Below are 14265 nucleotides of genomic sequence, written 5' to 3' on the forward strand. Positions count from 1 at the left end.
CTCTGAGGTGTGTCTTGCCCATCTCTTCTGAAACTGCTAACTGTCATTCATGGTCAAGACCATAAAAGCTTCTTTGAAAGAGAGCTTACAGATACCCTACCATCTTTTAAAAGCTTCCACTTAGTGCTAATAGTTCGCCAACCATTGTCATGTTTCCAATCTCCTCCCCTCTTTTGGCCAAGACATTGAAAAGTTGCTGGCTTCCAAGCTCCGATAGAGTCTGTCCTCGGTCAGTGTGCTGGGTACCACAGTCAGGTTTCAGGCCAGAACACTGCTCAGAAACAGCCCTGCAGGGCTGATACATGAACAACTTCTTATTTTAGACAGGAAATAAATTTCTTTGCTGATACTACTAGATCTCTCAGCAGCCTTTCAGTGTATGAGTCCTGCTGTGTGTTTGGTGAACACCAGAGTTTTGGGTACTATCTGTGGTTGAGATCCCAGAGAATTGTAATAGGGAACTGCTCCCCATCACCCATCCCATCTCATGCAGAGTCCTCCACTCTTTCCCTCTTTAACACCTATTTGAGTTCTTGCTGAGTGAGACACCATACACTCATGTGCCAGCAATATGCAGATGACACAACTGTATGTCTTCTCCACTGATTCAATTTCTGCAATCATCAAGATATCTCAGCTCCTGAAAGATATCAATAGATGGATGAGAGTAGTTGGCTCAGGCTCAACATACGGAAGACAAAAATGACGATAAGACGAGGCACATTTTGAGTGACTTCATACTCTAAACTCACCAGCGATCAAGGGCATCAGATTGTCCAGGTGACACACAGTCTCAGGGTCATGCCGGACTCACCTTTGCTCCTGCCACCACAAGAAGGCTGAAGTTGACACTCTACATGGCAGCTCACCTCATTAGCAGCAAAAGCCTACGCAAACATATCACACACGTTCTGTGAACTCCGCTCCTTCACATCAGAGTAGAGTTCAAGATACTGCACCTAATTGATACCTCTGAATGGATTGGGGGGGCCCTGGTTACTTTAGAGAGATCCTCATCCTCCAGGACAGCTATGCTGCACAGGAATGATGCAGTTGGGTAGACCAAGGTTAGGTTGTCAGTCACTGGGGGCAGAATCTTCTCTAGGCTGAGCCCCACCTGACTGTTCTGATCCAAAGGTAAAATGCATGTTTTCACAAGAATTTTCGCCCAGGAATGGGACAAATGTTTAATAAAATCTGAACATACAACATCTGGATCTGAGGGTGGGGAAAAAGGAAGAAATCATAGTTCTAGTTGTATGTATCATGTAGAGGGTGGATTTTCCTGTGATTAGAACCTGCATACTGGCTGAGAGCTGATGACTTTTGCTCCTTTTTTTCTAGATTTAGCATTATAGATAGTTAACTTACTTTCTAACTCTCTTCTTTTTTGTCTTTGCATTTTGTTGAGCAGGTCTATAAAGCACTACTTCCTAATGGACCAAGGAGATTTCTTTGTTCACTTCATGGATCTAACAGAAGAGGAACTGAAAAAGCCGGTAGATGACATTATACCTACTAGATTAGAAGCTTTGCTTGAATTAGCCTTGAGAATGAGCACTGCCAACACAGACCCATTTAAAGATGATTTAAAGGTAAGAGTCTATATAAAAAGAAAATAATCTGAAATAGAGCAGTGAGGCCCATCCATGTCCTAGAAAAATCCATATGCTTTAAAGAAAATTGTAAAAGCAAAGCAAAGAATCCCAGAAAATATAGATAGAAGAAAGAGCCCTCTTCAGCTGTCTCAGGATAATCTCCTTTCCACTTCCATTTCTGCTTCATTATTGACTCCTGTGCTGACAGGATGAGGTGGACACAGTATTGCTGAGTGGGTACAGTGCTTCTGCTTTTATTCCTAGCTCTGAACCCCATAGCCCAAAATAATAAAATGAAGTGTTTGAGTCAATTAGTAGCATCTGTCTACCTATTATGTTCAGAAATTTTAGCACGAAAGTCCCAAGAGCTTTTTGAACCTTTATTCAAGTCTAGCTGTCCAGTAGTAACTGACAGTCAGCAGAGATGGATCTTTGCTGCTCGTTGTTTAACTCTCTTGAAGTTAATGATCTCTCCACAAAACATCAAAATGACTATTCTTCTATCTGTTCATGCTCTAATGTCAACAGAACTGACACTGCTGATTGGCTCATCAACAGCATGATATTCCTTCCAACAAGTCGCTATTACTTAATTGGGTGTTGTTTTCAAGACTTGAGAATGAATCTAACAACATTCCATACAATGCATTCAGACCAGTCCTATTGCCACACATGTCTGCAGCTACACAATAATAGAAAATGTCCAGCAGCATCTTTTTCCTGCTCTTTGTTTCTTTACAGATTGACTTGATGCCCCATGATCTCATTACACAGCTCTTGAGAGTGCTGGCCATTGAAACGAAACAGGAAAAGGCAATTATCAATGCTGATCCCACAGAGCTCACTCTCAGTGGCCTAGAAGCATTTTCTTTTGATTACATTGTCAAATGGCCTCTGTCACTCATTATAAACAGGTAAAGTATTAGGCCACAAAGAAAAAACACAAACCTACTTCTGCACAGAACTCATACAGTAGTTAAAAAAGCAAGACAGAATGTCTCTTTCTTCAAAGATGTAAACTACCTAGGTTAGTGATATGTAAAGGGGCAGCACTGAGGTCATTTACTTCCATTGCTATGCCTGTTAGATCCTTAGACCATGACTTTATCTGCATTAAAACTCTGCCAAATGGTTGGTTTATATGACCAAAATACCTGAGGTGTCTTTCGAATTTCAGGCTTCTGTTTTAAACTATATAAAAACATAAAACTTAGCTGGAAATGCTAGCAACGTATTTTATAACTTAAGATTGCCTAAGTATTTCCAGTCTAACCCTCATCATCCCCTGTTGTCAGTCACTCATAACTTTCTGAAATGGTTGCCTTTCAGGCATAAATATTCCAGGTTAGGTCTCTGCTTGAAGGTGAATTCTTGTTTTAAAGTTTGAGCAAATGGATCAGCCATTCTTTGAATGAGGGAAGAGTTGAGGAAATAAATTTCCTCCTCTATTTTAAAAAAAGGCATGTCTTTAGTAGCTCTTGAAACAAAATGGAGGGGTGGTATGGGCAAACCATTGTCATTGAGAAATGCCTTGAATGTTGTGGTGAAAGTTAGTTTTTATTTGACCAAGTTATGAGAGTTTGAAAATTCCACTTAAGCTGCAGCACAATCTCCTGCCTTCATCAGCAAGTGCTGGTATAACCCCCACACCTCCTGGGTGAGGTGCGCTGACCCGTCTAGTGGCACCAAGACCACTTAGAGAGAGATTGAGTCTGATCTACAGCCTTAGCTAAGGGCCATATGGCTTAGAGCTCATGTATGTAGCTCCAGAGGTCCCAGGTTCGATCCTGCCCACCAACAACCGGGGTCTGTTGGTTTTACACTGGCAATCCTGCCCGTGACACACAAACAGACAGGAGGTTGCTTTTCAACAGGAAGGAACAAAATGAGTTCACCTGCGGTCCCATAATTAGCTGTTAATAAATGACCAAAATGGTATATCCCTTAATCTGGGCCCCACCTTTTAAAAATCAACAGGCTTGTGGGACATTTGAAAAAAAAATCGTGCTTAAAAGAAAAGATTTCTGCTCTCTGAAGGTTAGAGTGGGTGTAAATTAGATCCATATTCTGGGGTTTAGGCTTAAGTAAAAAAGTTCATTGAGCTGAGTACTTGGGAGAAGTATTGGTGTGGATTGCACCCTCAGCAAGTTTGCAGATGACACTAAACTGGGAGGAGAGGTAGATTCACTGGAGGGTAGGGATAGGATACAGAGCGACCTAGACAAATTAGAGGATTGGGCCAAAAGAAATCTGATGAGGTTCAACAAGGACAATGCAGAGTCTGCACTTAGGACGGAAGATTCCCATGCACCGCTACAGACTAGGGACCGAATGGCTAGGCAGCAGTTCTGCAGAAAAGGACCTAGGGGTTACAGTGGGCAAGAAGCTGGGTATGAGTCAACAGTGTGCCATTGTTGCCAAGAAGGCCAATGGCATTTTGGGATGTATAAGTAGGGTCATTGCCAGCATATCAAGGGAAATGATCATTCCACTCTATTCGACATTGGTGAGGCCTCATCTGGAGTACTGTGTCCAGTTTTGGGCCCCACGCTACAAGAAGGATGTGGAAAAATTGGAAAACGTCCAGCGGAGAGCAATAAAAATTATTAGGAGACTGGAACACATGACTTATGAGGAGAGGCTGAGGGAACTGGGGATGTTTAGTCTACGGAAGAGAAGAATGAGGGGGGATTTGATAGCTGCTTTCAGCTACCTGAAAGGGGGTTCCAAAGAGGATGGATCTAGACTGTTCTCAGTGGTAGCAGATGACAGAATGAGGAGTAATGGTCTCAAGTTGCAGTGGGGGAGGTTTAGGTTGGATATTAGGAAAAACTTTTTCACTAGGAGGGTGGTGAAACACTGGAATGTGTTACCTAGGGAGGTGGTGGAATCTCCTTCCTTAGAAGTTTTTAAGGTCAGGCTTGACATACCCTGGCTGGGATGATTTAGTTGGGGATTGTTCCTGCTTTGAGCAGGGGGTTAGACTAGATGGCCTCCAGAGGTCCCTTCCAACCCTGATATTCTATGATTCTATGATTGTCAGCAAAAGTACCACAGCCTCCAGGTGTCTGACTCTTTTTTCTTCCGTAGTTGGAGAGGCTCTAGACTAAAGTCTGCTCTGTTACGAGGGCTGTACTTAAAATGCAAATGTTCTGTGAGGTGGTCCCTTCATGTTTCTGCTTTTGGGATGCAGGTCCCTGCTGCAGAGCTTTAGAACTCTGCAGAGAGCTGCATCTATTGGGTGGGGCACAGCGCCTCTTTGTGGCACTGAACGTTTGGCGTCCAAAGGTATTAACAGAAGTGCCAGTCCCACCCACCTCTGTTCCCACTTTTAGTGCAATGACAGCAAGTAGAGGAACTGTCACTGTGTCCAGAGCCTAGTCCTTGGCCACATGTCTTTCTCCTTTTTCTCTTAAAAATCTTGGTGAAAAGTTGAAGCATTAACATTAGTTTTTAGTGTAGTTGGTGCACTGCTGCATGCTTTGGCATCAGCTAGCCTTCCAGCACCTCTTTCCCAGACAGGCATGAGTGTGGTTTTTCAGAACTGTGCAGAACAGTCAGGTGGGGGGTGGGGATGGCTAGCTGTTCATGGTGTTGGGGAGTTTGAGGAGGGGGTGCTGGAAGGCTGGCATCACTACTGGGGCAATTATGATTGTGGTTGCTTTAGTGGTGAGTAGTGCATCTCTGGGTGGAGGAGTAAAAGGTATGTCATGTTAGATGCCTTAGCTTTTTATTTCCTTGCTTTGGTGGTTTTGTATTGTGTGTGGCGTATAGAGCAACCTTATCTTGTCTGCTAATTAGAATGGGGTTTAATCTTTATTATTTTTGTTCTTCCTGTGTTCTATTTCCAGGAAAGCTTTAACCAGATACCAGATGCTTTTCAGACACATGTTCTATTGCAAGCATGTGGAGAGACAGTTGTGCAATGTTTGGATCAGCAATAAGGCTGCTAAGGAGTACTCACTGCATTCGGCTAAGTGGTATGGCTTTTTTCTCCCATTGGAGCATTGTGAAGTTTGTTTTTTTTCTTCTTAGTGGTTACACATTTTAAATGTCCCCTGTTCTGGTCCCTTCGCTAAGTCATTATACGTGTTTTTACCAAGCGAAGAGAAGTTGTTTTAAGCAGCATTTCAGCATCTGGTAGAAAGCCTGTTGATTAATTCAAACCTTGTACTTGATGGTTATTCTTATTTAAAGAGAATTTAGTGCTAGTAAAATATTAGTAAAGTGTACCCACCCCCGCTGAGGTCGCTGGTGGTCTTAGCCACCAATAAGAAAGAGAACAGAGCAATAGGTGTATACCCCAAAATCAAAGTATGGTAAAACACTTGACCTGTTTGGCAGAAAGCTGGCCTGCAGTTCAGGATCACTAACCAGCTGGCACTGCTGGGGCAGTATGACTTTAACTTCTGGTTTAAAATTTGTAGACCGAGTCAAAGGATGCAAGACAAGAATTTCTCGGTTGCTGGATGAGGGAAAGTTATTGGCTAGAACATCATTTCAGGTGGGGTTGGATGCTGCTGACTCTGCTGTCAAGGCATGACATCGGCCATTTCAATATACAGATGTTCATGGCTCCAGTCATTAGGTCTCCCTCAAGAGGTCGAACAGACTTTCCCTGTGAAGGATCATCCCTTTTTCTCCAAGCAGTCTACATGACAAGCCGCATAGCCTGAAAGACTCCAGGTCAACACTCAGATCTTTGGGCACATATATACCTGCCCCAAAGAAAAAGAAGTTTTGTCTTCAGCAGTCACACTATTTTGCTTTCACACCTTGCCACTAGGACCTAGCGAGAAAGAAGAGCAGAAGATATAGCGGAAGACCTCCCCTTTCTTCAGAAGCTGCTAGTTCATCTTGGCAATCTGGGAGTGCAAAGCAAACACTATGATGTGTTTATCAAAGACAGCCTACCAGTTTCCGTACTGCCAACCTCTCCTATTCCTCTGTTTACCAACCAGCTATCACACTACCCGAGTGTTTGTTCTTGCATCACCACAGACCAGTGGGTCTGAAGCACAGTGTATAGACCCTTTAGTTCATTTCGATCCCCCCTTCCCACTCCCTTCCCTGTCCCTCTTCAGGGACCACTCTCATGAGGAAGCTCTCCTTTGGGAGATGCAGTGCCTCCTCCAGTTGGGAGCCACAGAGAAGGATCCACAGTTGAACAGAGGGAAGGGGTCTTATTCCCTCTATTTCCTGATCCCAAAAGCAAAAGGAGGCCTCAGACCCACACTAGACCTGTGACACCTCAACAAACATTTGAACAGTATAAAGTTTTGCACAGGCATGCTGGCTTCCATTATCCCCTCCCTTGGTCCTGGAGACTGGAATTCTGTCCTCAACTTAAAAGATGCGCATTTCCATATGGCAATATGTCAGAGCCAAAAGTATATGGTAGCAGTGGCTTCTTTCCTCAGAAAATCAGGCATTCAAGTGTTTCCCTACCTGGATGACAGATTGGTGAGAGGGTGGTCCAGTGCTCAGGTGCTGTCCAGCATGATTGTGATCCAATCCACCTTTGGCACACTAGGCACCAACACAGAGAAGTCAGTCCTGTCTCCTGTACAAAAATAGAGTTCATAGGAGCAGTCTTGTACACTTCAAAAGCAAGGTCTTCCTTCCCCAGGTACAATTCTAGACAATGCTGGCCAGTGCTTTAGATCTGAAGGTTTATCCCACTGTGACAGTGCGAAATTGCCTCAGGCTTCTTGCAGCCATAACAGCTTTTTTTCGGAAGATAGATATTCAATATTTGCTCATCCAACAGCAAAGAGATTCCTCAAGGGTATGTGTAACCTCTTCCCACAAAGCAGATGTACCTTACCAGCATGGGACCTTAATCTGGTCTTCAGGGGCCTAACAAAACCCCTTTTCAAATCCCTGGCCACATGCTCATTTATGCATCTGTCTATGAAAACAGCATTCCAGTGGCCATCACCTCAGCTCAGAGGATCAAGGAAATAGGGGCTCTAATGGTACACCCTCCCTTCACAATTTTCTTTAAGGGTAAGGTCACACTGAGACCACACCCAGAGTTCCTCTCCAAAATAGCTTTGTCCTTCCATATAAAACAGGTCATTCACCCTCCCACCTTCTTCCCAAAGCCTCACCGTAGCAACAGAGAAGCAATATTGCATACACTCGATGTCAGGAAAGCTTTGGCATTCTATTTGGATAGAACAAAAGACTTTAGGAAATCTCCTAAACTATTCCTCTCAATTGCAGTCAGATTCAAGTGATCTGCAATATTAAATCAGAGACTCCAGATGAATATCAAACTGCATTAACTATTGCTATCATGCCTGCAATCTGCAACCTCCATCTGGAGTCCAAACGCATTCCATGAGATCCGTTTCCACTTCTGTAGCCTTCATCAAAAATGTTCCCATTACAGAAATATGCAGAGCAGCAACGTGGGCATCCACTCATATATTTTCAGAACATTATGCAGTTACCCATGACTCAGCATGTGATGTTATGTTTGCCTCCACAGTATTAGTATCAGTATCAACTGTGAAGCCCCACCGCTCCATCAGGAATACCGCTGTAGAGTCACCCACAGTGGAGCACCCATAACGATACTACTCAAAGAAGAAAGAATGGGTGTCAAGGCTGATTCCCCACTCTGGCACTTTGAGTGCAGAAGGTGGGGGCCTTCAAGGATTTTAATTAATACTGGCCACTCCAGGCTTGTATTAAACTCCCACGGTTACAGCTTTTCTCTGACCTTGGCTTGGTAAACGTTGCCACCACCCAAATGCAAACCCCTTGGAACCCAGGAAGGCGCACTTGGGAATTCCTCCCTGTGGGATACCCTCAAGCCCTTTCACACACACACACCGGGAAGAGCTGAGAAAGAAAACAAAGGAAATTAGCTGTTACCCCCAGCTAATTAAACAACATATGCACAAACCCCTTAGGACACCAAAAATCCAATCCCGTCCTTAAAAAAAGTAAATTTTATTAAAAACAGAAAGAAAATACATCTGGAATTTGAGCTTTTGGTAGATTTTAAAAGAGCAATTCCAAAAATTAAGCGTCCAAAATAGCTTTCTTGGGGGTTCAGCTTTAAAGGTTACAAGCAAACAAGAGCATCTGGGGTTAGCACAGAGTCCACTAGCCATAAGAAATAAACAGAAATAATTCTAATCACATCTTTCTAAACATACTTGATCAACTTACACATTTGGGTTGTTAAAAGTAGTTCTAGATATGATCTGATGGTTTTCTTGTCTGGCTTAAAGCTTCTTACAGCATAGCTGCTCCCTGTTCCCCTCTTTCCCGGAGAATCGCAACAGACAGACAAAGGGGAGTTTTTTCCCAAGTTTAAAAAGTTCTAGCCCTCCCACTGGCTCTTTTGGGCAGGTGCTGTCATAAATATAAAGGGAAGGGTAACCACCTTTCTGTCCACAGTGCTATAAAATCCCTCCTGGCCAAAGGCAAAACCCTTTCACCTGTAAAGCATTAAGAAGCTAAGATAACCTCACTGGCACGTGACCAAAATGACCAATGAGGAGACAAGATACTTTCAAAGCTGGAGTGGGGGGGAACAAAGGGTCTGTCTGTCTGTGTGATGTTTTTGCCGGGAACAGATCAGGAATGCAGCTCAGAACTCCTGTAAAAAGTTAGTAAGTAATATAGCTAGAAATGCATTAGATTTTCTTTTGTTTAATGGCTGGTAAAATAGCTGTGCAGAATGGAATGTATATTCCTGTTTTTGTGTCTTTTTGTAACTTAAGGTTTTGCCTAGAGGGATTCTCTATGTTTTGAATCTGATTACCCTGTAAGGTATTTACCATCCTGATTTTACAGAGGTGATTCTTTTACTCTTTCTTTAATTAAAATTCTTCTTTTAAGAACCTGATTGTTTTTTCATTGTTCTTAAGATCCAAGGGTTTGGGTCTGTGTTCACCTGTACAAATTGGTGAGGATTTTTATCAAGCCTTCCCCTAGGGCTTGGGGGGATATTTTGGGGGGAAGACGTCTCCAAGTGGGCTCTTTCCCTGTTCTTTGTTTAACACGCTTGGTGGTGGCAACATAGGGTTCAAGAACAAGGCAAAGTTTGTACCTTGGGGAAGTTTTTAACCTAAGCTGGTAAGAATAAGCTTAGGGGGTCTTTCATGCAGGTCCCCAAATCTGTACCCTAAAGTTCAGAGTGGGGAAGGAACCTTGACAGGTGCCCACTCCATTCCTTTTACCTGTGGGCTTGTTAACCCTTTACAGGTAAAGCACATAGAGAACAACCACCAAGAGGGATTCTATAGCCAATTGGCTGGCTGGGTGTCCACAAAAGGGCGCTATCCCCCCTCTCATTTATCACATGGTTACCTTGTGCAGTAACTGTGGTTCTTCGAGATGTGTGTCCCCATGGGTGCTCCGCGACCCGCCCTCCTCCCCTCTACTTTGGAGTTCTCAATAAAGAGAAGGAACTAAGGGCAGTTTGCCTGCACAGGGCTAGATAGCCTCAAGACAAGGAACAAGACAGGGAGAGCACAAGTGCGGGCCGATTGGAGACTGCTACCTAAAATCTCTGATCAAAAGCGCATGGATGCAGGTACACTTACAGTAGAGCATCCCTAAGGACTCTCATCTCGAAGAACCACAGTTACTGCACAAGGTTAGTAACCCCTTCTTCCTCTGGCTGTCTCTCCCACTGTCACCCAAGAGCTTGATAGTGGAGACAGCCAGGGTTTAGGGGAAATCAACCAAATCTCTGGTACTACATCCTAGCACTCTGTGCTGGAATTAATGTGCTTGGTGGGTTTACTGGTCCTGGCTGCAATACTTCACAGGCCACATAACTACTTCTTTCATTTGATCCTGTTTCCTTCTTGTCACTAAGAAGACCAGGTCTTAAAAGGTTGTCTCATGCGTTTTGCATTGTTATGACCTAGCTGATCTAAAGCATAGTTACCTCTGTGTCAGAGCCCATTTGATCTGAGGAAGGGCCATGTCTGCCTTTCCCAGGGATGTTTCTTTTCCAGATGTATGAAAGCCAGACACACAGTTTCTCCTCTATATATGTACAAAGCAATTGTTGCTTTGGTCTGTCAGTCCTGCAGAAACTGTTTCCAAGACATGAACCCAAACTCTCTCACTGCTAAAATAATTGTTTCTTTTGCAATGTGAGCTGGCTGCAATTAAGGATTTTGATTTGGGGAGCTGCTTTATTCCTCCATCACAGTTAATAACAAACCTTCCCTGGTGATTCCCTGTTGCTTTAATGGCCCTTTGGGGTCTGTGGATAACTGGTAGCCATGGGGCTACCCTACTTTACACCAGAGACTGGGTCAGCTCAGAATACCCTGAAGGTACTAAGATTCTTAACATGCCCCTTTCTGATTTGCACCAAGCACAGTTCATGGACAACTCAGAATCTTTAGAGAAGGAAAATTTTATTAAAGTACCTTGTAATTCTGTTTGTCTGAAAGTACCCTTGTAATGGTCTCTAGGCCTTAAAATGAATGAGATCTCTCCTGGGCTGTACTGCCTTGTCTCAGGTTTGCAGGTGTAATGGTTGGTGATTTCTCTCAGGGGACAGAAATGGTCTCAGGGAGGCACTCTGAAATTCATGGAGGAGCACATGCAGTGGTCCCTAGCCTTAAGGCCCAAGGTTGGAGTTCCATGAACAGTGTGGACTAGAACCTCCCTTCATCCTCTGTGAGGAAAATCATGGTAGCCCTTGGTGATTCCAGCCAGTCTCTCTCTCTTGGAAGCAGGAGAGCAAGGCAGGCTGGGAAATTTAGTCTGTCTGGGCAACCATGCTATAGTCCCAGCCTAGCAGAAAATATGCACGGAAATATGGGTACTATGTAAACCTGTGCTTTTCACAGATGGTGAAAGAATTGGAAGATGAAATCCATTGTCTTATTCATAATTTTTTAAAGATTTATTTGGCAATGATATTGAAGCATACACCTCTGAAGAGTTTTTGAATTAACATAAGAACAGGCATACCGGGTCAGACCAAAGGTCCATCTAGCCCAGTATCCTGTCTTCCGGCAGTGGACAATGCCAGGTGCCCCAGAGAGAATGAACAGAACAGGTAATCATCAAGTGATCCATTCCCTGTCGCCCTTTCCCAGCTTCTGGCAAACAGATGCTAGGGACACCATCCCTGCCTGTCCTGGCTAATGGTTATTGATGGACCTATTCTCCATGAATTTATCTAGTTCTTTTTTTAACCCTATTATAGTCTTGGCCTTCACAACATCCTCCAGCAAAGAGTTCCACAGGTTGACTGTGGGTTGTTTAAAAAAGTACTTCCTTTTGTTTGTTTTAAACCTGCTGTCTGTTAATTTAATTTGGTGACCCTTAGGTCTTGTGTTATGAGGCGGAGTAAATAACACTTCCTTATTTACTTTCTCCACACCTGCCATGATTTCATAGACGTCTATCATATCCCCCTTAGTCGTCTCTTTTTTCCAAGCTAAAAAGTCCCAGTCTTATTAATCTCTCCTCATACAGAAGCCATTCCATACTCCTAATCATTTTTGTTGTCCTTTACTGAACCTTTTCCAATTCCAATATATCTTTTTTGAGATGGGGTGACCACCTCTGCATGCAGTATTCAAGATGTGGGCATACCATTGGATTTATATAGAAGCAATACAGTATTTTCTGTCTTTTTATCTGTCCCCTTTCTTAATGATTCCCAAATTCTGTTTGCTTGTTGACTGCTTTTTTGAGTGGATGTTTTCAGAGAACTATCCACTACTTCAGGAGTCCACCTCTGTACGCTCCTTTTCGGTCGCGTCTGAGAGAAGGACTGCATCTAGAGCCAGGGATTTCTCTGGGCATCAGCCACCACCACCAGCACCACAGTCGGTACCGCGCCTGGCATTGACAGCACATCTGGCACTGTACCCGGCACCGCAGCTACACTTAGTACCACGGACGGTACCGTAACTGCCGCTGCGACCGGGGCCAGCATCAAGGCAGACTCCGACTTGGGGAAAGAGCCGCAGTGTTTTGAGGAGCTGGGTGGACAGGAGGGTCCCTCCCATGTTTGGGACTCATCATCCTCGTCTCCAGATGAGGCAGTGGCAGGAACATCCTTAGGGCCTCCCCTTCCTGACAACAGAGCCCACCTTGAACTTCTGAGGCGGGTCGCTCAGAACCTCGGGATACAGATGGAGGAGGTCACTGATGTGTCCAATCCAATGGTGGACGTTTTATCCCCAGCAGGATCCACCAGGCTGGCCCTTCCCCTGATAAAGACTATTAAGGAGAACAAAAAAGCTCTTTGGAAAACACCATCTTCTCTGGTTCCTACAGCTAAGGAGTTGAGAGAAAGTACTTTGTGCCTTCGAAGGACTATGAATATTTGTTTACCCACCCCTCACCAGACTCATTGGTAATGGCAGCTGTTAACATGTGGGAGAGGCAAGGGCAACAAGGGTTTACTCCTCGAGCTAAGGGTGCAAAGAAGCTGGACCTCTTCAGGAGGAAGATATATTCCCCTGGAGGGCTCCAGCTTCATATCGCAAACCAACAAGCGATCCTTAGCCATTATAACTTTAAGACATGGGATGCAGGGTCCAAATTCTCGGACCTTGTCCCACTGGATTCTAAGTTGGAATTCTCAGCTCTCGTTGATGAGGGCAAAATGGTCACGAGGATGTTGCTGCAAGCGGCATTAGACTCGGCGGACTCCGCAACGTGGACGTTGTCTTCGGGCATCGCAATGCTCCGTTGCTTCTGTCTGCAGGCCTTGGGCCTCCCCAGGGAGGTCCAACAGGCAATTCAGGACCAACTGTTTGAAGGGTCCACATTATTTTCAGAGAAAATGGATTTGAGACTCCACAGTTTGAAAGACACTCTGAGATTGCTGGGACTGCACACCTCTGCCACCCAGCGTAGACAATTTAGGCCTCAGCCCATGACACGACCATACCAGGGGCAGTCTAGGCAGGACCAGAACCGTAGGCATCCCAGAAATCAGAACCACCATCGCCAAACCCCAAATAACAGGGGATTTGGGTCATCCAGGCAGCCACCAGGCCCTTGGCAGACCTTTTGAGGATGCGCCCGAAAGCGTTATACCAACCTCTCAACTGGATCCTTCTTTCATGTTTTCGGAATGTCTGTCCCATTGCTACCGAGCATGGTCCCAAATTACCTCAGATTGTTGGGTCCTCTGCATGGCAGGAGTGGGATATTCTCTCAAATTTTCCTCACCCCCTGCCTCCCGCCCCCCCTTCCCTCCCGCCCCCCTTCCCTGTCCCTCTTCGGGGACTCTTCTTACGAGCAACTTCTCGTCCTTGAGGTACAAACCCTCCTATCGGTGGGGGCTGCGGAGGAGGTTCAGCTGGATCTCAGGGGAAAGGGGTTTTACTCCTGGTGTTTCCTAATACCAAAAGCAATAGGGGGCCTCAGACCCAGCTTGGACCTGCACAATCTCAACAGGTTCGTTAAGAAACTAAACTTCTGAATGGTTTCTTTGGCCACTATCATCCCCTCCCTAGATCCAGGAGATTGGTATGCTGACCTTGTCTTGAACGATGCATACTTCCACATTGCCGTAATCCTGTCCCACAGGCACTTCTTAAGGCTTACAGTCAGGAGTTCCCACTACCAATTCACAGTGCTAGCGTTCGGCCTATCATCAGCACCTCAGGTGCTCACCAAATGTATGGCCGTCGTGGCCACTTTTCTGCGGAAA

The 14265-nt window shown here is 44.7% G+C and overlaps 1 protein-coding gene across 9 annotated transcripts in view; it reads left to right on the top strand.

Moving 5' to 3' along the window:
• The window catches only part of TUBGCP2 (tubulin gamma complex component 2), a 91687-nt gene that overhangs the window by 56662 nt on the left and 20760 nt on the right, over positions 1–14265 (top strand). For all 9 annotated transcript variants that reach the window (XR_012159936.1, XM_073353112.2, XM_073353111.2 and 6 more), the window contains 3 exons: positions 1415–1595; positions 2340–2512; positions 5450–5578. Coding sequence is in view for 8 of the 9 variants with exons in the window: in XM_073353112.2 (XP_073209213.1) it covers positions 1415–1595; positions 2340–2512; positions 5450–5578 (483 nt within the window). In the remaining variant the exon portion in view is untranslated. The remainder of the gene's footprint in view (positions 1–1414; positions 1596–2339; positions 2513–5449; positions 5579–14265) is intronic.

The sequence above is a fragment of the Lepidochelys kempii genome, chromosome 7 (assembly GCF_965140285.1).
Source record: "Lepidochelys kempii isolate rLepKem1 chromosome 7, rLepKem1.hap1, whole genome shotgun sequence".
NCBI lineage: Eukaryota > Metazoa > Chordata > Testudines > Cheloniidae > Lepidochelys > Lepidochelys kempii.